General features: G+C 42.1%; 1 protein-coding gene across 1 annotated transcript in view; it reads right to left on the reverse strand.

The window, feature by feature from the left end:
- Positions 1–22,679, reverse strand: part of LOC109902074 (ubiquitin-conjugating enzyme E2 E2) — a 28,895-nt gene extending 6,216 nt beyond the window's left edge. Inside the window, exons 1-3 of the mRNA XM_020498140.2 lie at positions 22,474–22,679; positions 20,394–20,579; positions 18,158–18,208 (exon numbers count right to left, since the gene is read on the reverse strand). Coding sequence (XP_020353729.1) covers positions 18,158–18,208; positions 20,394–20,572 — 230 coding nt within the window. The 5' untranslated portion in view covers positions 20,573–20,579; positions 22,474–22,679. The remainder of the gene's footprint in view (positions 1–18,157; positions 18,209–20,393; positions 20,580–22,473) is intronic.
- Between the last annotated feature and the right edge of the window lie 1,573 nt (positions 22,680–24,252).

Here is a 24,252-nt window from a genome sequence, read left to right on the forward strand (position 1 = left end):
ATTACAATATCAAATATGCTAGGCTGGCTGACACAAAGAAACCCTTAGAAAATGTCATTTTTATGGCGGCCGTGTACTGCACGCCTTCTCAATGTATACACCGTTACACACACACACACACACACACACACACACACACACACACACACACACACACACACACACACACACACACACCAAAGTTGTAGTTACTAGAAACTATCCATGTAACAAGCTGTGATCCACAAAGTAACGGAGACCAGACATAATTTCCATATATTATTGAATAACCTTTCCTTGCAGTGGCTGTGAGAGACTAGTGCACCCTGTGCCCCATTTACCATGGTCAATATTACATGATTCCAGACAATCTAGAGATTGTGCCAACATGCCATAACCTTTATCATATGGTATGGCGATTATAGTAATCTCTGGCAAACCTTCCCTCCCCGGGCTATCTACAGCTCTGGTAGTATCAACAGCTCTGGTAATTCTCCCTGACATTAGGGAAGAGGTTGAGTTGACAAGCTGATGCAGACAGGTAATCAGCCTGTGTCATTGATCTTACTCATGATGACAGAGACAAGCCCATGACAGTGTTCTACCGCTGCGGACCTCAGTTACAGGTAACATTGCTTGATTGCATGTGTGCGCGAGACAAAATCCCTCAACTCAGACCATTCTGGGAGGGCCCATGCCGTTCACTTTCAATATTTATGGAATTTAGTGGGGTGTTTTCTGGCAAACACTCACTGTGCGTAGGAGTGTGTCTGTTCAGCAGAATGTCTAAAATGTTCTCTCTATTCCACCTTTGACATCTGCTGTGCAGCCAGAGACAAGAGAGCACAGAAGGTTATGGGAGTGTAATTTATTCCTCATCTTATTAGCTTGTTGACACAAGCTAATAACTGCAGAAGACAGACAGAACCAAGCACAGAGACACAAACTATGCCAGCATTTGTAGTTCAGTTCAAGGTCAAACAAACTGTCAATGGGTACAAAATAAATAATTCAAATATATGTTGCCAGAAGCCAAAGTACCAACAACCATATTAAAATCAAAAATGAAAAGGCATGTTCATGTTCATGTGTTGAGTTGTTAACATACAAGGCCAGGGAACCTTATGGATGTAGAGTTTAGAGAACGTACCCTCTTTTGCAGTACCAATTGAACATGTGCTTGGTGCAAGCGGCCCAATCCTGCAGAACTACAATTCCTTAAAATAATTGAGCAAAAACCTTTTACACCTCAAGCTGTTCAGGATGTTGCTGTATAAAAATGGTCTCAAAATTGACCGCCACAGCAAAGGTGTTATATAAAAGACTAACGGAACCCGTAATTGAATGTGATTCAGTCTTTTTAATGCTGCCATGTGCAAATAGAGCTATTATCTTAATTATTCACCATTCCAGTTCATTTCCCTTAGGCACTTTTCTTTACTAATGGCATAGCCATTCAGTTAAGATCTTCTGTTCCATTGGCGCGGCGGCTGTGGCGGTTATCAGAAAGGGAACTTAATGAAGCAATCTTCGTTTCCCCTGACCGTGAAAGCAAAGCCCCGACAACCAATTACCATGTAGCTCAGCAGCAGAGGTGACACCTCCCTCCCCGGCCTTTCGTCTTTATTTGCACAAATGACATGGTTTGTTTTTAAATCAAGCCTTTTTATTGTTCATCCTTACTATGAATACTGTAATTATTTGCCTGTGATTTATCCTGAAACAAGCATTTATGGCAGAAATGGTTGAATATGTGCACAGTTTCCTTGAGTCCACGTGAAGCACATATCAATATTTACCCCTAACAGACCATTTCACATGCTGGTTCAATCAATTTAAACTACCTTCCATTTGGTCTTGATGAGAATGTGTACTTCGGAAGGTACTTCAGATACTTTTATGACATCAATAGGTAATCAAATATTTTCTATTCCCATTCCTCCATTCTAATTTCTGAAGATTTTTCTGAAAAACGGGGACTTTGGTAGGTAAGCATTATCCTCCTCTCAGCCTTGCTGGTGTCTCAGGACTCAATAAATAATGTAGAGCATATATCATTATCATAATACACAGGCTTCACATACATTAATGACTCAAAAATGAGTCATTAAAATGTTTTTTTAAATCACTTAATCCACAGAGTTTGTGTGTACTGAACTGAAGTATGTCACAACAAACAAAAGAGGCCATACTTGAAGTAGCTACATCAGAAAAGCACTGCTGCTCTCACTCTAAACCCTTAACCATTCAGCCACGACCAGAGTATTTTTCAATACACATAACCCCCCCCACAAAGCTTCAGCGCCCGGGGCAGTTGCTCGGCCTTGTGGCCAAGGAAATGGACTCGTTACCAGAAGGTTACTGGCAGAGATGAGTGGTGCGGTGTTATTCGTTGGTGAAGCACGATATGTAGCCTGGCTCCCATCTCTATTCAGCTATTACATTTCACTCCTTTGGCAATTCTATCATTAAAGAGCTTGAGAAGATCAAAGGATTTGATCCGGATTCGTTAACCCTCACCGCTATCATCCAATCACAGCGTTTATGCAAATGCAACTGATAGCAAAAGGTTCCAATTTACTTCATAAATTTGATTGGAAACACTCTAGCATTGGGTATTCTGATGTAATACATTTCATTGTAAACATAAACATTGGGTGTTGGAAGAACAGAGGATTCCCCATTTAATGCATTTTTACCATCAGCCAATGTGATCACATAACATCAGAGAAGCTGAACAACAACACAAACGCAACATGCAACAATTTCAAAGATTTTACTGAGTTACAGTAAGGAAATCAGTCAATATAAATTAATTAGGCCCTAATCTATGGATTTCACATGTTGGTCACAGATACCTTTAAAAAAAAGAAAAGAAAGTAGGGGCGTGGATCATAAAACCAGTCAGTATCTGGTGTGACCATTATTTCCCATTTCTCCTTCGCATAGACTTGATCAGGCTGTTGATTATGGCCTGTGGAATGTTGTCCCACTCCCCATCAATGGCTGTGCAAAGTTGCTGGATATTGGCAGTAACTGGAACACGCTGTTGTACACGTTGATCCAGAGCATCCCAAACATGCTCTATGGGTGCCATTACTGGTGGGTATGCAGGCCATGGAAGAACTGGGTAATTTTCAGCTTCCAGGAATTGTATACAGATCTTTGCAACATGGGGTCATACATTATCATGCTCAAACGGCAGCGGATGAATGGCACAACAATTTATTTATTTTTATTTCACCTTTATTTAACCAGGTAGGCTAGTTGAGAACAAGTTCTCATTTGCAACTGCAACCTGGCCAAGATAAAGCATAGCAGTGTGAACAGACAACACAGAGTTACACATGGAGTAAACAATTAACAAGTCAATAACACAGTAGGAAAAAAAGGGGAGTCTATATACATTGTGTGCAAAAGGCATGAGGAGGTAGGCGAATAATTGCAATTTTGCAGATTAACACTGGAGTGATAAATGATCAGATGGTCATGTACAGGTAGAGATATTGGTGTGCAAAAGAGCAGAAAAGTAAATAAATAAAAACAGTATGGGGATGAGGTAGGTAAAAATGGGTGGGCTATTTACCGATAGACTATGTACAGCTGCAGCGATCGGTTAGCTGCTCAGATAGCAGATGTTTGAAGTTGGTCAACGGAAGGCAGGCTATAGCATATGCGTCCGAATGGTGATTGGGAGGGCGCGAGTTGAGATTGACAAATAAAAATAGCTACTTTTCAATTAATCGTGGCCACCAAATTTATCACGCGATTGCATTTAGAATTGTTATTTGTGCCGCAATGACTGAGCTTACAAAAGCAGGTTTCACTCCAGTAGCCTACAGGCTTTTGAGGAGAAGTCTTCCCATGCGATCATTGATTTGAATGGGGATGCCTGTTCTATTAATTCTATTTCTATGGCAGCACATGCAGTCCGGAGCTGGGAAAGGAGAAAATGTCGAAAGGAAAAATGTGCCCCCCCCAAACAAATATATACATTTATTTTTGTTTTATTACAAAGGCCGCGTCATTTGGCTGGCCAATTACCAGCATCCAAAATTCCATGACTGTCACAGCCCTATCGGTATCCTGTATTACCTCATTAAAAAGTTTGTCCAACTGATTAAATATTTTAGGCCTAAGCCACATTTCTGTGCCAACATGGCAGAAGTTATTATTAATTTACATACATTCTCAGGTTATTACTCCTCTAATAATGACACTTAATTTACAAGTTGTCACCACCAGAAATCTCTGTCGATTATGATGAACACATTGTACATTTGTGTCTGTACAATAGAAATAACTGAGATGGTAAAATAGAGCCTAATTCCTCTTGGAACGAACGGTCTATTGTTTGTAATTCGTTGAAACCCATTAAACTTTGAGATGGTATCCCTGCCAAAATGGTAATGGAATCGAAGAGCAACTGTTTACTTAGGAGTTATTTGTTCCTTTGTCAAGATTTCACTGTTTGCTTACTGTGGATTACAATCCTGTCCGTCTCAATGTCCTGAACAGCTTCGGTGAACCAATTGTGTAATGGCTAGACTTCACCATAGAGTGGCCACGTGATGTGTCACACTTGGTGTCCCCTAGAAAACATTAATAACATTTGGGACAAATGTTTGTGGGAAGCGCTGCACAAACGAGGACATTGAGAATCCAATGAAACGCATGAATCAAGACAGGCGGAGTTAGCTTTCAAACAAGTGCCTTGATGAAGGACAATAAGGATACATTAACGTGAGATGATGTCTGAGGTCTGGAACAGAGCATGCTACCTTTAGCCACAACACAAAATGACCCTGCTGCAAAAGGATTTTAACGTTTAGTACATAATGTTGCTTGATGAGTGGTTAGGCTATTAGCTGGCCAAAAGTAGGCTACATGAAAAGTGCATTACTGTTAATATAACCATGTGTTCGTTTATGTAAATCAATTCTCAGCAACAAAATACTGATCAAATTAAGATCCTGTATTTGTACTAGGGTTTAATATGTTCCCTGTATTTTACAAAATGTTCCATCCCAAGATTAAATCACTTTTCTCCTGAGTAACCCGGAATTTCCCGCCAAAATCAGAAGTGTCATTATAAAGCATATAAATATGTCTGGATTTGATTAAAGCTTAAAGCATGAAAATTCAAACCTGATGCTACCTGAGCCACATGATGAGCTCTACATTAAACACATTTTAGGAGCCCTAACCCCAAAAAGCTTATCCAATAGGTGTACATATGATAGGCTATAGCAGCACATTACGTATGACAGAAAAACATAAAAGCCCATAGATGTTTTCTCTCTTGGGTAAATAAATGAAACAAGCTCCAGTAATCTTGGACGGTATTACTGTACTGTATTATTGTACTGTATTATATGGACTGGAACTATGCACCTCGCTCGAACCATGAAGCTGGGAGAGAACACGCAATGCTGGTGGAAGACATGCACACAGAAACCCCAAAATAAAATAAAACAAATCCCACCCCAGACATTGGTCATGATAGTGAAACTGATCAGCAATGTGTTTATGTTGTAATGCTATGGATGTTTATCACTAAACCACCAATACACACCAGGCCACACCCACATTGTAAAAACCAAACCCAGACATTATGATAGGGAATTTGATCATTGATGTTTATGTTGTAATCCTACAGATGTTGGGCCATCAGGACATGCCAGTTTTACACTAAAAGGATTTTGATTTTGAAATATAATAGGGTCCATTTACAATTTGTATAATTAGACGTGCTTGACTGGGATGCAAGAATGCAGGCGCTGTCTTTTCCCAAGTTGGTCCATTAGACGTTTTTCATCTAAAATCACAAAATGACATTATGCTATTGAGACCTCCGATTGTTCTCCATTAAGGGTTTATATACTTTTAACCACATTTCCATTACTATAGCCTACATGAAAAAGTAAGCATTATTGACTGGAAGGCTGCCGTGTCTGATCCCATGTAGACCTACCATATCCTGCCGTTATGCCCATGATCAAGGCGCTTAACCCCCCCCCCCCACAAAGTAGAACTCCACTGTCAGTCAAGTTGGCAACACGTGGTCAACCTTTCTTCTGGAGAGCTCCTGGGTGTGCAGGCTTGGCTTTTGATTCAGCCCTGAACCACCCAAGTCTACTTATCAAGATCATGTTGAGCAGTTGATGTGGCGGTTAGGCCAGGGCTTGAACAAAAGCCTGCACACCCAGTAGCTATCCTGGAGGATGGTTGCCACTATTTCAACATTACAAACCAATACCTTTGTCATCTAACTATATTCGGCTAAAATATTCATGTTTCAGGGGAGATAGATGCACATTATTTGTCGCAATCATATGGCTACTGTTAAATAGAGGGCAATTCCAGCAGATTTATTTTAGGCTATCCACAGTGCCTGTGGAAAGGCAACAATGACAATAAAGCTTAGTTAGTTAACTAGCGAGATAGCCAATTTAAAACATAACTGCTACAAGTTATGTAGTATGTCTGTTGTCTGTCATTTTATACCTGCAGCTGAAATCTCTATCCTTGGGAAACGGCCCACTCGCACTGGCATACACACAGACACGCACTGAAGGGTCATTCCAATGATGGTTGATATGTCGATTTTTAAGTGAGTGATTGATAATATTTAAACGCGTGCCTTGAGGAATTACATTAACAAAACATTCTGAAACTAATTTTCATGACCGTACAAACCCTCATTTGATCATTTGGAGCAGCGCATGTGCATTTATGTCGGCGCATTTTCAATCTGCGCAATCTCAAAACAGCCCACTGTCACCCATAGATTCACAGACAAGCAGCAAATACTTGAACAAAGCAGAATCAGAAAGGAATGCCCATTCTCCATTGCTATTCAATGCAGATCCCGCCGTCATTCCACTTTGATTAGCCTCGATGTGTGAATCTGGGACAGCGATAGGATACTTTGTTTTAAAGAGGAGCTGGTATGCAATTCCCCCAAAAATGACAGGTGCGTGTACATTGCTCCGTACAGCTCCAGCCCAAGTCAAGCACGGATCATTTGTAGGCTGATGCATTAGCCTACCTTTCATAATATTTCCCCTAATGTTGTATTACCTTCTCTTTCATGCTCAATTGTTCCTTTTTTCCTTCGTCGCTCTCAACAGTTAAATGAAATACGCTTGGTTCTCCCCTCATCATCATCATCATTGTAATGACATGCTTGAACAATGACTAGGATGCAGACGGCGTTCGCTTCTCTTCACAAACAGAATGGTTATGAAGAAATAACCGCTAAAGCCTATCGCCATCAAGAGTGCTCGTTCTCCTTTCAAACTCCCCAGAAGTTATTTTGGCTGCTGTATTTAACTTTCAGCAAATAAGAACAAGCATGCATCCCTCTTTGAATTATCTATTAGAACTGCACAAAACAAAATGTCCAACAAGCTATTATAGTCTAGCTTTTCCTGGGGCTCCACAAGAGCTAAGGAGAAGCCATTGGAGAGCTAATAGTACTCCATTTAATGTATTACCTAAAAGAGGCAGGCTAGGACATCATATACAGTGCCTTGCAAAAGTATTCACCCCCTTGGCGTTTTTCCTATTTTGTTGCCTTACAACCTGTAATTTAAATGGATTTTATTTGTATTTCATGGACATACACAAAATAGTCCAAATTGGTGAAGTTCAAAAAAATAAAAACAGAAAGGTAGTGTGTGCATATGTATTCACCCCATTTGAAATGAAGCCCCTAAATAAGACCTGGTGCAACCAATTACCTTCAGAAGTCACATAATTAGTTAAATAAAGTCCACCTGTGTGCAATCTAAGTATAAATATCTCAAGAAAAATAAAGGGAACACTTAAACAACACAATGTAACTCCAAGTCAATCACACTTCTGTAGGCCTCCCGGGTGGCGCAGAGGTTAAGGGCGCTGTACTGCAGCGCCAGCTGTGCCATCAGAGTCCCGCGACCGGGAGGTCTGTGGGGCAACGCACAATTGGCCTAGCGTCGTCTGGGTTAGGGAGGGCTTGGTCGGTAGGGATGTCCTTGTCTCATCGCGCACCAGCGACTCCTGTGGCGGGCCGGGCACAGTGCGCGCTAACCAAGGTTGCCAGGTGCACGGTGTATCCTCCGACACATTGGTGCGGCTGGCTTCCGGGTTGGATGCGCGCTGTGTTAAGAAGCAGTGCGGCTGGTTGGGTTGTATATCGGAGGACGCATGACTTTCAACCTTCGTCTCTCCCGAGCCCGTACGGGAGTTGTAGCGATGAGACAAGATAGTAGCTACTACAACAATTGGATACCACGAAATTGGGGAGAAAAAGGGGGTCCAATTTTTACAAAAAAAATAAAAATAATAATCACACTTCTGTGAAATCAAACTGTCCACTTAGGAAGCAACACTGATTGACAATAAATTGTGCAAATGGAATAGACAACAGGTGGAAATTATAGGCAATTATAGGCAATTATAGACACCCCCAATAAAGGAGTGGTTCTGCAGGTGGTGACCTCTCAGTTCCTATGCTTCTTGGCTGATGTTTTGGTCACTTGTGGCTCAGGTAGTGCAGCTCATTCAGGATGGCATATCAATGTGAGCTGTGGAAAGAAGGTTTGCTGTGTCTGTCAGTGTAGTGTCCAGAGCATGGAGGCGCTACCAGGAAACAGGCCAGTACATCAGGAGACGTGGAGGAGGTCGTAGTAGGGCAACAACCCAGCAGCAGGACCGCTACCTACGCCTTTGTGCAAGGAGGAGCACTGCCAGAGCCCTGCAAAATGACCTCCAGCAGGCCACAGAAACAGAGGTGGGGGTTGTGCTTACAGCCCAACACCGTGCAGGATGTTTGGCATTTGCCAGAGAATACCAAGATTGGCAAATTCTGGCGCCCTGTGCTCTTCACAGATGAAAGCAGGTTCACACTGAGCACATGTGACAGACGTGACAGAGTCTGGAGACCGGTTTGGCGGTGGGTCAGTCATGGTGTGGGGTGGCATTTCTTTGGTGGGGCCTTACAGCCCTCCATGTGCTCGCCAGAGATAGCCTGACTGCCATTAGGTATCGAAACGAGATCCTCAGACCCCTTGTGAGACCATATGCTGGTGTGGTTGGCCCTGGGTTCCTCCTAATGCAAGACAATACTAGACCTCATGTGGCTGGAGTGTGTCAGCAGTTCCTGCAAGAGGAAGGCATTGATGCTATGGACTGGCCCGCCCGTTCCCCAGACCTGAATCCAATTGAGCACATCTGGGACATCATGTCTCACTCCATCCACCAATGCCACGTTCCACCACAGACTGTCCAGGAGTTGGCGGATGCTTTAGTCCAGGTCTGGGAGGAGATCCCTCAGCAGGCCATCCGCCACCTCATCAGAAGCATGCCCAGGCGTTGTAGGGAGGTCATACAGGCACGTGGAGGCCACACACACTACTGAGCCTCATTTTGACTTGTTTTAAGGACATTACACCAAAGTTGGATCAGCCTGTAGTGTGGTTTTCCACTTTAATTTTGAGTGTGACTCCAAATCCAGACCTCCATGGGTTGATAAATTAGATTTCCATTGATCATTTTTGTGTGATTATGTTGTCAACACATTCAACTATGTCAAGAAAAAAGTATTTAATAAGAATATTTCATTCATTCAGATCTAGGATGTGTTATTTTAGTGTTCCCTTTATTTTTTTTGAGCAGTGTATATATATACACATACACACACACACACACTTGTCACTCACCTTTCAGAACAGATTAGGCCCCAGAGTCTGCAACACCCCTAAGCAGGGGGCACCACAAAGCCCAAAGAGCTCTCCAAACAGGTCAGGGTGGGGTTATAAAAAAAGATGAGACTTTGAACATTCCACTGAGCACCATTAAATCCATTATTTAAAAAAATTGAAAGAATATGGCACCACAACAAACCTGCCAAGAGAGGGCCACCCACCAAAACTCACAGACCAGGCAAGGAGGGCATTAATCAGAGAGGCAACAAAGAGACCAAAGATAACCTTAAAGGATCTGCAAAGCTCGACAGCGGCGATTGGAGTATCTGTCCATAGGACCACTTTAAGGCATACACTCTACAGAGCTGGGCTTTATGGAAGAGTGGCCAGAAAAAAAGCTATTGCTTAAAGAAAAAAATAAGCAAACGCGTTTGGTGTGTGTCAAAAGGCATGTGGGAGACTCTCCAAACATATGGAAAAAGGTGCTCTGGTCAGATGAGACTAAAATTGAGCTTTTTGGCCATCAAGGAAAACGCTATGTCTGGCACAAACCCAACACCTCCCATCATCCTGATAACACAGCCCCACAGTGAAGCATGGTGGTGATAGCATGTTGTAGGGATGTTTTTCATCAGTAGGGACTGGGAAACTGGTCAGAATTGAAGGAATGGATGGCCCTAAATACAGGGAAATTCTTGAGGGAAACCGGTTTCAGTCTTCCAGAGATTTGAGACTGGGATGGAGGTTCACCTTCCAGCAGGACAATTACCCTAAGCATACTGCTAAAGCAACACTTGAGTGGTTTAAGGGGAAACATTTAAATGTCTTGGAATGGCCTAGTCAAAGCCCAGACCTCAATCCAATTGAGAATCTGTGGTGTGACTTAAAGATTGCTGTACACCAGCGGAACCCATCCAACTTGAAGAGGCTGGAGCAGTTTTGATTTGAAGAATGGGCAAAAATCCCAGTGGCTAGATGTGCCAAGTTTATAGAGACATACACCAATAGACTTGTAAGGCAACAAAATAGGAAAAATGCCAAGGAGGTGAATACTTTTCCAAGCCACTGAATATAAAGGGATCTCAAAGTATTGTAAGAGTGACATTTGTGTTTTGCTTTGCCTCATTACTCCAGCACTCTCCTATTTGAAATTAACAATGACTATGAGGTTCAAATGCAGACTGTCAGCTTTAATTTGAGGGTATTTTCATTCATATTGGGTGAACCATTTAGAAACTACAGCACTTTTTGTACACCAGGTTTAAAAAAATATATGTCATGACATTTTTCGGTGACAAAACCAAATACGCTAGACAAGGTGAGATCTGTTGTGTCTGTAAAATTAATTGTACGGCAAATGTCGGTGGAAATGCTTTTCTGCTCAAAAATTGATATAAACCTTCATATCGACGTAAACTTGGAGTAATGCGATGACGTGTGGTACTCCCACTACGACTTGTCGGGAAAGCATGCAATTTATTAGGCTACAGATGGCTGATGAAATAAATGATGATGAACTTCACATGGTGGTGAAAGTGCAAGGTGATGAGCTTGATGATCCTTTCCAATAAACATCTAGGGTCTTATTCTGGTGACATGATGATCACTGCTTGGCTGCGGTTTGAAAAATAAAAATGATTTTGCCCCTTTGTCCATAATAATCTCACCATGTAGTCTTATTTACATTAGTATTCAGACCCTTTGCTATGAGACTTGAAATTGAGCTCAGGTGCATCCTGTTTCCATTGATCATCCTTGAGAGGTTTCTACAACATGATTGGAGTCCACCTGTGGTAAATTCAATTGATTGGGCATGATTTGGAAAGACGCACACCTGTCTATATAAGGTCCCACAGTTGGCAGTGCATGTCAGAGCAAAAATCAAGCCATGAGGTCGAAGGAATTGTCCGTAGAGGCCCGAGACAGGGTTGTGTCGAGGCACAGATCTGGGGAAGGGTACCAAAAAATGTCTGCAGCATTGAAGGTCCCCAAGAACACAGTGGCCTCCACCATTCTTAAATGGAAGATGTTTGGAACCACCAAGACTCTTCCTAGAGCTGCCCTCCCGTCCAAACTGAGGAGTCGAGGGAGAAAGGCCTAAGCCAGGGAGGTGAGCAAGGACCCGATTGTCACTGACAGAGCTCCATAGTTCCTCTGTGGAGATAGAACCTTCCAGAAGGAAAACCATCTCTGCAGCACTCCACCAATCAAGCCTATATGGTAGAGTGGCCAGACGGATGCCACTCCTCAGTAAAAAGGCAGATAACAGCCCGCTTGGAGTTTGCCAAAAAGGCACCTAAAAGACCCTCTCAGACCATGAGAAACAAGATTCTCTGGATTGAAGAAACCAAGATTGAACTCTTGGCCTGAATGCCAAGCGTCACGTCTGGAGGAAACCTGGCACCATCCCTACAGTAAAGCTTGCTGGTGGCAGCAGCATAATGCTGTGGGGATGTTTTTCAGTGGCAGGGACTGGGAGACAAGTCAAGAGAGGGAAAGATGAACGGATGTGTTATGTGTGACGATGGCTAATCTTTAACTGCTGCCATATTGTAGTTCCTGTCTGCCTCCTGGTGAGTTTAGCATTGTTTCCACTGCAGTCATTAAGCTGAGGCCACGGCAAAGAAATATGGAACATGAAAAAATATTCTACCGAGGTGCACTTTGAACATGATAGAACAGTCCTCTGCAAACAAAAAATGTAATGAATAAAAAATTGCAGACAACCCCATAGTAGAATGGTTTCTATTTACCTAGTCGGCTTGTTGTTGTGTGTTCTATGCAAGATAAATATTCCTCTCGAGGCACATTCAAATTATGGGGAACATGGGGAAACATGCATTTTGACAAGTAGTCAATGCACAACAATTCTTGCAATAGCTGGGAAAACAGCAGCTTTAATGGCATTTGTTAAATAGAGGAGGATCCCAGCCTTCCATTCCTACTTTTATTTCTCAACTTCTAAATATGTGCGAACTGCACCATTTAAAAAAGTTCAGCACATGAATGCTAAATGTAACTCGGGTATTAATAATAATGTTTGAGGAGTGACTGTGTGATAATGGTGATAATGCTTTTTGCTAATAGCATACCTGATAATATGGACATTCCCTCACAACATTTCCCCCCCACTTCACATTTTTGCAGAGGAAACACTGCAGCTTAGCCAATATTCACAATGATGATGAAAAAATTACATGAAATTGCTAATTAGACTGCGTGTCGGTGTCTTGCTGCCGAGCATGTATCTGGACAGGTGAAAATAGTCTGACAATGGGAGAGTTTGTTTATGCTGATATCATGGCGTGACTAACTAGCTGCATGCAACTCAGCAGATAACTGGCTAGCCTGACAGTTGTATACAACATGAAGTTTGTAGGCTACACCAGTGACCAGACAAAGGCGATCAAGGAGGGGGAGCGGCAGCGGAGCACCCAGCACAGCAACTACGTAGGAAGCGGAGTGGCTACATTAAAAATAATCTTGCACATGGGCAGAAATATCTGTATTTTTAGCCTGGGCAAATTGGGATACAGAAACTCTGTATCCATAACCACTCTGTATAATTTAACAGTTCTATTTCACATCATGCTGTTCATTTACCACTTTCTCGCAGTTATTTATCCCGGGAAATGGGAGTGGGTTTGAACGGGAAATCCTGATAACTTGGTTCCCGTTATTAAACCCTAATCTGTAAACATACAGTATTTTGCACCACTGGGAAACAACCATTATCAGAAGGTCATGAACAGGCTGCATGAGAACAAATGTCGTAAACCATCAACGATCTACACTAATTAGTTTTCAAATAAATGTTCTGTTCCAGAGTCATTCTCACGAATCTTGGATATATGTGCTGAAATTCTTGAAAGTTCACCTGCAAATGACAATGATCAAGTATATTTCACAGAGGCGACTGTGGCGCACGTTCCCTCGCCATCATGAATATTGATAACTTCACTGCTGTGGCCTTGTAGACATTAAGTCCCCTGGTAAAGCCTGTGAAAAATGGCTCCGAGTTTGTCACTCCCACAGAACCCCAGAGGGACCCAACGCAACATTAATAAGCAGCAGTCACTCAGTCACAGTAGTGGAGATGATCCCATCGTTTAAAGGGGGATGGAGATCAGTGTGGGTATTATTGGTCCACAATGTCATGTTATAAATCCTGCTGAGTGCAGACTCTTCCTATGGGCCTGTCTGCCTAACATCATCAAAAAGTGACACGGTTTGGTTTGGGCATCTTTAAGGGCATTACATCATGCCATTTGGATTCAGAGGCCAGCAGAAGCTATTTGTGCTGAAGACTGACAGTGTTAATCAAACAAATTAGTGTGCATCTGGCCTCAAGAGAGACGTGTCCAGTGCTACAGTAGGCTATACATCAATGGCAACATTCAGTCAGAATAAATGCTATTCTGTTGCAGACCCATTTCATTGTTTCATCACATAAACATTGCTGTTTGCAATATTTGAAATATCTACAGCAATACTTGAAATATCTGACAGTTAGAGAAATCACAATGCCCAAAGCCTATTTGGTTAAAACTGGTTTCACATCATCACCCTGGACGGTTCTGACCTAGAATATGTGGACAATTATAAATACCTAGGTGCCTGGCTAGACTGTAAACTCTCCTTCCAGACTCATATCAAGCATCTCCAATCCAAAATCAGCTTTCTATTTCGCAAAAAAAGCCTCCTTCACTCACGCCGCCAAACTTACCCTAGTAAAACTGACTATCCTACAGATCTGACTTCGGTGATGTCATCTACAAAATAGCTTCCAATACTCTACTCAGCAAACTGGATGCAGTCTATCACAGTGCTATCCGTTTTGTTACCGAATCACCTTATATCACCCACCACTGTGACCTGTATGCTCTAGTCAGCTGGCCCTCGCTACATATTCGTCGCCAGACCCACTGGCTCCAGGTCATCTATAAGTCTATGCTAGGTAAAGCTCCGCCTTATCTCAGTTCACTGGTCACGATAACACCCACCCGTAGCACACGTTCCAGCAGGTATATCTCACTGATCATCCCCAAAGCAAACACCTCATTTGGCCATCTTTTCTTCCAGTTCTCTGCAGTCAGTGACTGGAGCGAATTGCAGCTGAAGCTGGAGACTTATATTTCCCTCACCAACTTTAAACATCAGCTATCTGAGCAGCTAACCGATCGCTGCAGCTGTAGTCCATCTGTAAATAACCCACCCAATCTACCTCTCTCATCCCCATTCTGTTTTTATTTACTTTTCTGCTCTTTTGCACACCAGTATCTCTTTTGCACACCAGTATCTCTACTTGCACATCACACATCATCATTTATCACTCCAGTGTTAATCTGCTAAATTGTAATTCTTCGCTACTATGGCCTATTTATTGCCTAACTCCTCATGCTTTTTGGACACACTGTATATAGACTTAATTTTTTTCTACTGTGACTTCTTTGTGTTATTGGCTTGTTCATTGTTTATTCCATGTTATTCCATGTGCAACTCATTGTTGTTGTCTGTGTCACACTGCTTTGCTATATCTTGGCCAGGTCGCAGTTGTAAATGAGAATTTGTTCTCAACTAGCCTACCTGGTTAAATAAAAGGTGAAATTAAAAATTAAATTTAAAAACTTGAAAAACTTGTTTGATGAGTGACAATGACAAGGTGAGAGAGCTGTCACAATAATGACAGTAAACTGGAGCTGGGAATGACATCATACTGCCCTCGTGTTCAGGCTCCAAAACGCTTGGAACAAATGCAATTTCTAACAAATATTTAGTAACAGCACTGATGAAAGACAATGTCATATCATGGATGCTTAGGACTGTTATAAAGCAGAGTACTAGAAAGAGATTAGACAGTAGCCAACGACACATCAACCATTACTTTCAACCTTCTACGATCACCTCATGATTCAATTTGCAGGCCATCTCCAGAGATGTTATTTTACAGGATGATATGGCTGGGAGACTCTCCCCTGCTTAAACAAAGGGGATGTCTGACTGCAGGCCTCTCAGTGGGGTGAGCGAGGAGAGGAAATAAATCTGCCGGCCCCGACTCTGTGTGTAATGTGCCGAGCGAGGTGATCTTTTCAATACAACACACACTGTCTTCTGAAGGGGCCAATAGACAGTGACACCACTTGCAGTGTGAAATAAAATGAATAACCTTTGAGACTAACTTGGTCGGTAGTGAGCGATGCGTAAGGCATAAATGATGACATTGACTTTGTCAAGCCTCTTTTTCATGCAAAGCAAATAGTTTTTTAGCCCATATCGAAGTTCACTTTTAAAAAGAAGTGTGTGTGGGTGATCTACTAAGCTTAAATATGGAATCATTTAAAGATGGTCATACCATGGATCATTTAGCTATTTGATTTGTAATTTTAGGAACCTTTTAGGCACCAAAAATATCTCTAAAAATTATTTGATAATATATTGAATTTGGCCTTAACTACCATAAACCATAGAAATGCACTGTATAACACATTCATAAATGGCAAAAAAAGACAGTAAAAGAAATCTTACAGAGTAAGGTTCAAGCGTCTGTCCTATATCTAGGAGATATAAGAAAGCTCAGGAAATATTTTAGTTTGACACATATTTAACCCCTTATTTTTGTTGTCACTAAACTACCTCCATTCATTTGTATGGGTTAGCGTCAGACAAGTCCATTGATAGAACCAAACCTTCGTAGAACAAAACCGCTTTCGTGAGAAGACTGATTTTCTGGATGCCTCATGGTCTGACAAACAATGCTATAGCTCGGCCACCCTCTACCGCAGATACGGAAGACCGACATAGGCAGATGCGGATTGAGACGCAGCCCATGTAAAAAGAAATAGCTTACAGCGACCGATTTTTGTATTTTGTTACTTATATTGACGCACGGGTTCATCAATAGACTCTTAAGGATTATTGAAATGGTCTGTTATACATATTCTATAACCCTAATCAGACCATTATAACAGTGGAAGAACATTTTAATTAGGATGTGTTATAAAAGCCATTTTATTTTAGTTATTGGGGCCGGGACGATACCAGTATCGCGATACTCATTAGTATCGTGGCAAGGAAACAAAACACAAATGGGATTTAACTTCTTTAGGAAAACAGCCCTGATGTTGAAAACAAACATGATGTTGTCATTTAGTCACATGTATTTACTTTCAAGCTATAGCACATAATATTTTACATACAGCAGGTTTTTAAAAAAGGACCAAAGAGTCTGGTCTGCTTCGTTTTTTCATTTTTGTGTCCAGAAAAACATATTGCTATACTGGTATCGTCCCGGCCCTAGTTGTTATGGGATTAGCATGAATATGCAGCCCCGGGATACACAGAGAGGATAATCTTTAAAACACCTAATTGTTTTCCAGACAACTAGTTATTTTTATGGCTGCGTACATTTCTGTTAGTGATTATTTTACTTTAAAATTATGCCGCCTTTAATCACTCTGCCTGTGTAACCTCAAGCAAAATAATTTCCAATGTGACAACCTCATTTTTCAGAGTCCATTTTAACAAATTATTTGAAGTCCTTGAGTAAAGAGCCAATACTCAATATCTCATTTACCCTTCAGTAACTACATTTTGAATTAGAATGAAAAGGTTACCTATATATATATATATATATATATATATATATATATATATATATATATACACCATTTCAGCAAGGGTGTTACGTGAAACTCAGTTAAAGTGATAAGTTCACAGCACCACACACACAACTGTCTGTTTAGCACTGGATGAGTCAGTCAGGGCCATGTCTCTTTGCCGTTTTATCAAGTGCATATAAAATGAACACAACCAATCTAAAATGGCCAAAAAGCAGCAGTTGCCTTGTGCCTGGCCTCCATTTTCTCTGGTAATTTGCATTTGAATGCTGAGACTGAGGTAATTACCGTGCTGTTATAAACAGGGGAGGATAATCAATGACAACGTCACTTTGTGTTCTTTAAGTTAATAAGGCCTCTGCACAACATCCCCCAGGGATGCCTTTTGTCATTCAGCGGCTGATGCACGTGGTCGGTCTGCCACTCGCTAGCTGGCCACCATATCTCTCCCTTTAAGGACAGGCAGCAGAACACAATAACCATTGTCTGTTTGTGACAATCAAAACTTTTTAAAATCACATGTTCTCTTTTAAACTTTAAACTGAAATCGTATGATCTAAAATGGTACGTTTCCTATACGGTTAGATAAGTAGGCCTACATCTTGTGTTAGGTAGAAGAGAACAAACTATAGAAATGTTGTGAAAAGTACTAGCGTAAATCACTCTTACGCGTATGATTAACATCTTTATCATAACAAGGATATACCACTGTAATACCTGACTGCCTATGTAAAACCAGAAAGACTGAAGTCCATCCTTCATTCTTAGAACCAACAATCCTTAACAGAAATACAGTATATCCTGAAATCCCAAGGCCACAACATGAGCAAGGTGAATAAACATAAATGCTGGTAGAGAGCAATCTTTCCTTACCTGCAGTTTGGAGGTGGGTCGAGTGTAATTTCTGCAAGTTCTTTCTGAATCCTGAAAAACAATGATACTCTGTTTTAATCTTTGCGGCAATGAATATCTCTAATCACATAACTGAAAAAGCTCCCAGAATGCATTTGACTCCATGTGATAATGAAATGCACAAATATCATGTTGTTAATAAATCCATAGAACATGATGATACAGTTAGACCAGACCACAAATTGCAGTCATATGAGTTAACATATAAAAATCTCAATTTAACAAATGTCAAGGCAATCCATTGTAGGCTTATTATGTCTAGGGTTGGGCCGATATATGATTCAATCGAAAATTGTGATATTTGACATTGACGATATATTGTGACGTGCAAGACGATATCGTGATGTGCAAGACTAGAAAACTGTGCAGTTTTATCAGTTTGGCTGTATCAAGTGCAGTTATATCAGTTTGGCTGTAAAAATGCTTAGGTTATTTAATGAGAATGCCACTATATTGTAAATATGCACAACCATTATACAGTCTGAAATGATTTAGTAATTAACGGCGCAAAACTATTATATCAGATATCACGATATTTAGATTAGCATATCGTAGATGAGGTCTCCCCAAATATCACCCAACTCTAATGGTGTCACACAGTGCCATACTGTTGTTAAACTGACTTTTCCATGAGGAAGCAGCATCAGGCACATTACAAACATGATGAGGCAACCTCTGTTTATCAGCGTGTGTGTGTGTGTGTTATTACAATAGGCCTGTACAAATGTCAACATCTCTCAATTACTCTTTCAAATTCAATCCTGCAGCAGTCACCTGCGGAGGGAAGGGTTAATAACATCATATAAACATCTTCGTATAAAAAGGATGACATGTAATGATTCACACACAACAGTGCAATTTAACCCATCAGTCATAATGTTGTGTCACATCCATCTGTGTTGAACCAGGCATGGGGGGAAAACGCCATGGAAACACATTATACCATCACTGACATAACTGCAGCCCATTTAATCAACAGAGACCTGTGGTGTCCAGTGTTGCGGTTGTAATACTAAAACCCTGGTTTTGAGCACAGCGGACTGTCTTATAAGTGTGCTACACATCAGGAAGATGTTCCAAATATCAGGGGTAGTTATAAAAAAGCGCTGTAGTCTCAGCCAATCCCTGGCTCAGCTGGTTGCATAATTCTATCATCACCTCGCATCAATCTGTGTTTCCACTGGCAAGACTAGGTGGGCGGAAGTGGGAATGCTGTTTGCGACAACACTAACCACACAGATATGTGTGATGAATAAAAGTATGGTCATCATCATTACGGCTCAGGCCACCTGACCTTGCTAAGGAAAGCGCTATGAAAATGCTATAACCAAGGATAACCAGGGCAAGTCCAGACTGCTTCCTGGTCAGCTCTTATCATCACACGGCCAGGAAAGACTCAGGGGCATAGTCATCATAGTAATCTGCCTGTCAGATGAATGACAGGCATTACAGTGTCATGTTGCAATAGATGCAACAGGGTGACCTTTCATTACATATGTTGTATGGATTAAATCTAATGGATATATTAATAGCATGAGTGTGACTATAATACTAATGTCCATTGGACTGGTTAGCGTTATATACAATGAGCCTACAAAACGTTAGGAACACCTGCTCTGTCCATGACAGACTGACCAGGTAAATCCAGGTGAAAGCTATGATCCCTTATTGATGTCACTTGTTAAATACACTTCAATCAGCATAGATGAAGGTGAGGAGACCGGTTAAAGAAAGATTTTTAAGCCTTGAGACAATTGAGACATGGATTGTGTACCATTCAGACAGTGAATGGGCAAGAAAAAATATTTTAAGTGCCTTTGAACGGGGTATGGTAGTAGGTGCCAGGCACACCGGCTTGAGTGCATCAAGAAATGCAACGTTGCTGGGTTTTTCACACTCAACAGTTTCTTAAGTGTATCAAGAATGGTCCACCACCCAAAGAACATCCAGCTTGACAACTGTGGGAAGCACTGGTGTCAACATGGGCCAGCATCCCTGTGGAATGCTTTCCACACCTTGTACAGTCCATGCCCTGTCGAATTGAGGCTGTTCTGGGGGCAAAAGGGTTGCAACTCAATATTAGGATGGTGTTACTAATGTTTTGTACACTCAGTGTAACTCACCACCCTGAGGATAGGAAGGTGCTCAAACCTGCCCCACTTAAATACCACTGAACTGAGCCAGATTCAAGGTTTACCTCTTGGCACTGGTTGAGAGTTTGGCAGCTGTTTTACTAGAGATCTTGGTCTCCTTCTTTTTGGGCTGTGCTTGTTCCCGCTCCTGTTCTGGGGGTACTGATGATTCTCTTTGTTCGATATCCGAGCTCCCCCCACTGGTGCTGGGGCTGTCGTCCGGTCTCTGCACCTCACTGGACATCCTGGCCCTGGGAAACAGACACCAAACAGCACCGCTTTATGTTTCATTATGTTTTCTATGCAAAATAAATGAGTGGTGTAATGGTATGTTAGCCTTCCCAGGCCTTTTCAAATAAATTACTTTGGGGGGGGACTGCCAGGGTTCCAAGGTTGCACAGTCTATCATTTTATTAGTCATTGTGCTGTTTTGCAGGTTAAGATTAAGATGCCATTGTGCCCTTGAGCAAGGCACTTTGGTCAATTGACTGTATTGGTCAATTGCACACATGGTCCAACCAAAATTTGATTTCCGCTTTTAACCCAACCCCTCCGAAAGACACACATACAGATTTTTGGGAGGAGAGGTGTGGGGGGCTGCCACACTGGGCACCCAGGTTGCTGTTGTTGTGGGGGTTAAATGCCTTGCTCAAGGGCACAAAAGCAGGCAATGGCATCTAGGATTTGATTTGATACCAGCAACACACCGGTTGCCAGCTCACTTCCCGCCAGACCCCAGATACAAACTGGTAACCCTCCAGTTTCTGGCTCATCTCTCTAACCACACAACAGCAGTTACCGGCCTCCATGGTGTGGTTGAGTACAACAGAATACTTGATTGTCCTAGCAGGCAGACATTATTTTCTCAACAGGGTAATTATGTAAGTCTGTTTCACTTTTCTGGTTAATGTGTTGAAGGCAAGGTGGTGAAGCTATTTGCGGTTCATCAATATTTCGACAAACTACTAAGATCTCAAACTCATTCATGAAGATCCAATATTACTGTGTTAACAAACCACCTACACATTTTTGGAGTATGAAAGAACAATGCTTTTAAGATGTCTTGACTTGAAGAGTCAAGTGTCACAGGCCTACTGACAATATAGTCGTATGTAAAACAATTCATTCAATATCACCACATGAACCTTTTGAGTAGTTGACCACATCGATTGATTGAACATAGACCGAAAGAGACACTAGCCGATAAAACTCAACTAATCAGGGAGTTGAGTTCAGTAGGCTAATGAGACACTAGAACAGTAGGCCTGTGCCTCGACAAAGGGCATCAGATGACTGAGATATCGCCTTAGGCTTTGATGACAATAATGTGAGGTAATTTTTTTTATCGGTTACGGTCAGTGATATCAGTTTATATTGTTTCGAATAAAAGCCTGGGGAATAGGATTTAACGTTACGGTGAAAGATGCAACCGGTTAGTAGCGCTTTACCACTATCTTTCCCGGGGGTGTTATGATAAGGACATCAACGTATCCACTCGCCAGACATGTATCAACTTGCAAAAAAGGTGTGAGCTGGCAACGTTGGAAATTATACAAATTCTGAAAATGGATAGTTACATTTATCAAATATGACGCGCATGTTGACTATGGGCCTCAATAAATAGGACACAACAATGTATCACTTTCTTCTGTCGTTGTTTCGGACCCAGATGAGCAATTGGTCAACACAATTTGAAAGCCTCCCCCGGTCGACTGAAAAGAAAATAAACAAATAGCATGTGCCCGCGACACAAATAGGGCTGTCAAAAAAAACAATGCATAACAAACATCAATAACACTGCAGGGAAAAAGTAACACCCGCTGTGTCATGTCCTGCAATGGGGAATTTAAATGAAGAGGCCTGCGCGTTTAAAACTCGGAAAAATATGCAGAGAACATCACGTTTTAGAGATTCTTCGACATGGCATCAAGGGCTCGTCAAGGCCAGTCGACGCGAGGGCCAAATGAACAGCTTGGAAATGTGTGAATCCAACGTTTCTCAAGTGTCCACAATAAGCTTTGAGCTGCTCAGGCACAAAGGGAGGCACGTCCCACACCCCCTCATCGGAAAATGCCACTTTCACGGGACATTTACTTAGTTTCTGTACACATACCATGGACAGTAACATGCGTGCAAAAATATTACCTGGCAGCTGACCGTCGATGCTGTATTTAGAATTAAAATCCCAGGTGAAAAGTATATCCACACACACGGCCGTCTGCTCGCACTCGTGTCCTTGCTATTTAACTGAAGGTAGCAACCGAAAAACGATTACAGAAAACTGAAGAAGCCGGACCGCCTCCACGCGCGCTCTCATATTGCGCGCGCCGCTCGTGCACGTATGATGGTCCCAGTCGCCCGAGATGAAACAAATCTGTATGCTTTATCACAAAACAGCAAAGGTAGAATTTAACTAGTCAAACTACTCAATGTTGGATGTCGGCTATCTGAAAATGATGGACCCTGCAGGTCGAATGAGCAAGGTAGGCTATGACAACGTGAGTGTACTAAAGGAAACTCAACAAGGCATGGCATAACACCCTGGGCTGGGTTTCCCAAAAGCATCTTAGCACTAAGATCATCTTAATTCTATTGAAACTAAATGGACGAAAGATGATCAGTGGGTCTCTTCAGTGGGTCATATGATTGAGTGTAGTCTGGCCCAGGAGTGGGAAGGTGAACGGAAAGGCTCTGGAGCAACGAACCGCCCTTGCTGTCTCTGCCTGGCCGGTTCCCCTCTTTCCACTGGGATTCTCTGCCTCTAACCCTGTTACAGGGGTTGAGTCACTGGCTTACTGGGGCTCTCTCATACCGTCCCTGGGAGGGGTGCGTCACCTGAGTGGGTTGAGTCACTGATGTGATCATCCTGTCTGGGTTGGCGCCCCCCCCCCCCCCCCTTGGGTTGTGCCGTGGCGGAGATCTTTGTGGGCTATACTCAGCCTTGTCTCAGTATGGTATGTTGGTGGTTGAAGATATCCCTATAGTGGTGTGGGGGCTGTGCTTTGGCAAAGTGGGTAGGGTTATATCCTTCCTGTTTGGTCCTGTCCGGGGGTGTCCTCTGATGGGGCCACAGTGTCTCCTGACCCCTCCTGTCTCAGCCTCCAGTATTTATGCTGCAGTAGTTTATGTGTCGGGGGGCTAGGGTCAGTTTGTTATATCTGGAGTACTTCTCCTGTCCTATTCTGTGTCCTGTGTGAATTTAAGTGTGCTCTCTCTAATTCTCTCTTTCTCTCTTTCTTTCTCTCTCTCAGAGGACCTGAGCCCTAGGACCATGCCTCAGGACTACCTGACATGATGACTCCTTGCTGTCCCCAGTCCACCTGGCCGTGCTGCTGCTCCAGTGTCAACTGTTCTGCCTTATTATTATTGGACCATGCTGGTCATTTATGAACATTTTAACATCTTGGCCATGTTCTGTTATAATCTCCACCTGGCACAGCCAGAAGAGGACTGGCCACCCCACATAGCCTGGTTCCTCTCTAGGTTTCTTCCTAGGTTTTGGCCTTTCTAGGGAGTTTTTCCTAACCACCGTGCTTCTATACCTGCATGGCTTGCTGTTTGGGGTTTTAGGCTGGGTTTCTGTACAGCACTTTGAGATATCAGCTGATGTACGAAGGGCTATATAAATAAATTTGATTTGATTTGATCTTAGTGCTATGATGCTTTTGGGAAACCCAGACTTGCATGCATAGTTGTCCATGGGCAACATAACTTAAGTGTAATGGGATGAATAGTGTATGTGTATATCAGTGGAGGCTCCTCAGAGGAGGAAGGGCAGGACCATCCTCCTCATTGAATTTCAAAATAAATAAATAGTAAAATTATACTAAATATATTCACATCACAATAATTTATTAAAACACACTGTTTTGCAATGAATGTCAACAGTAGCTTCAGCAGCACTCTGTAGGATAGCACCATGGT

This window comes from Oncorhynchus kisutch, linkage group LG13, assembly GCF_002021735.2.
Source record: "Oncorhynchus kisutch isolate 150728-3 linkage group LG13, Okis_V2, whole genome shotgun sequence".
Classification (NCBI taxonomy): Eukaryota; Metazoa; Chordata; class Actinopteri; order Salmoniformes; family Salmonidae; genus Oncorhynchus; species Oncorhynchus kisutch.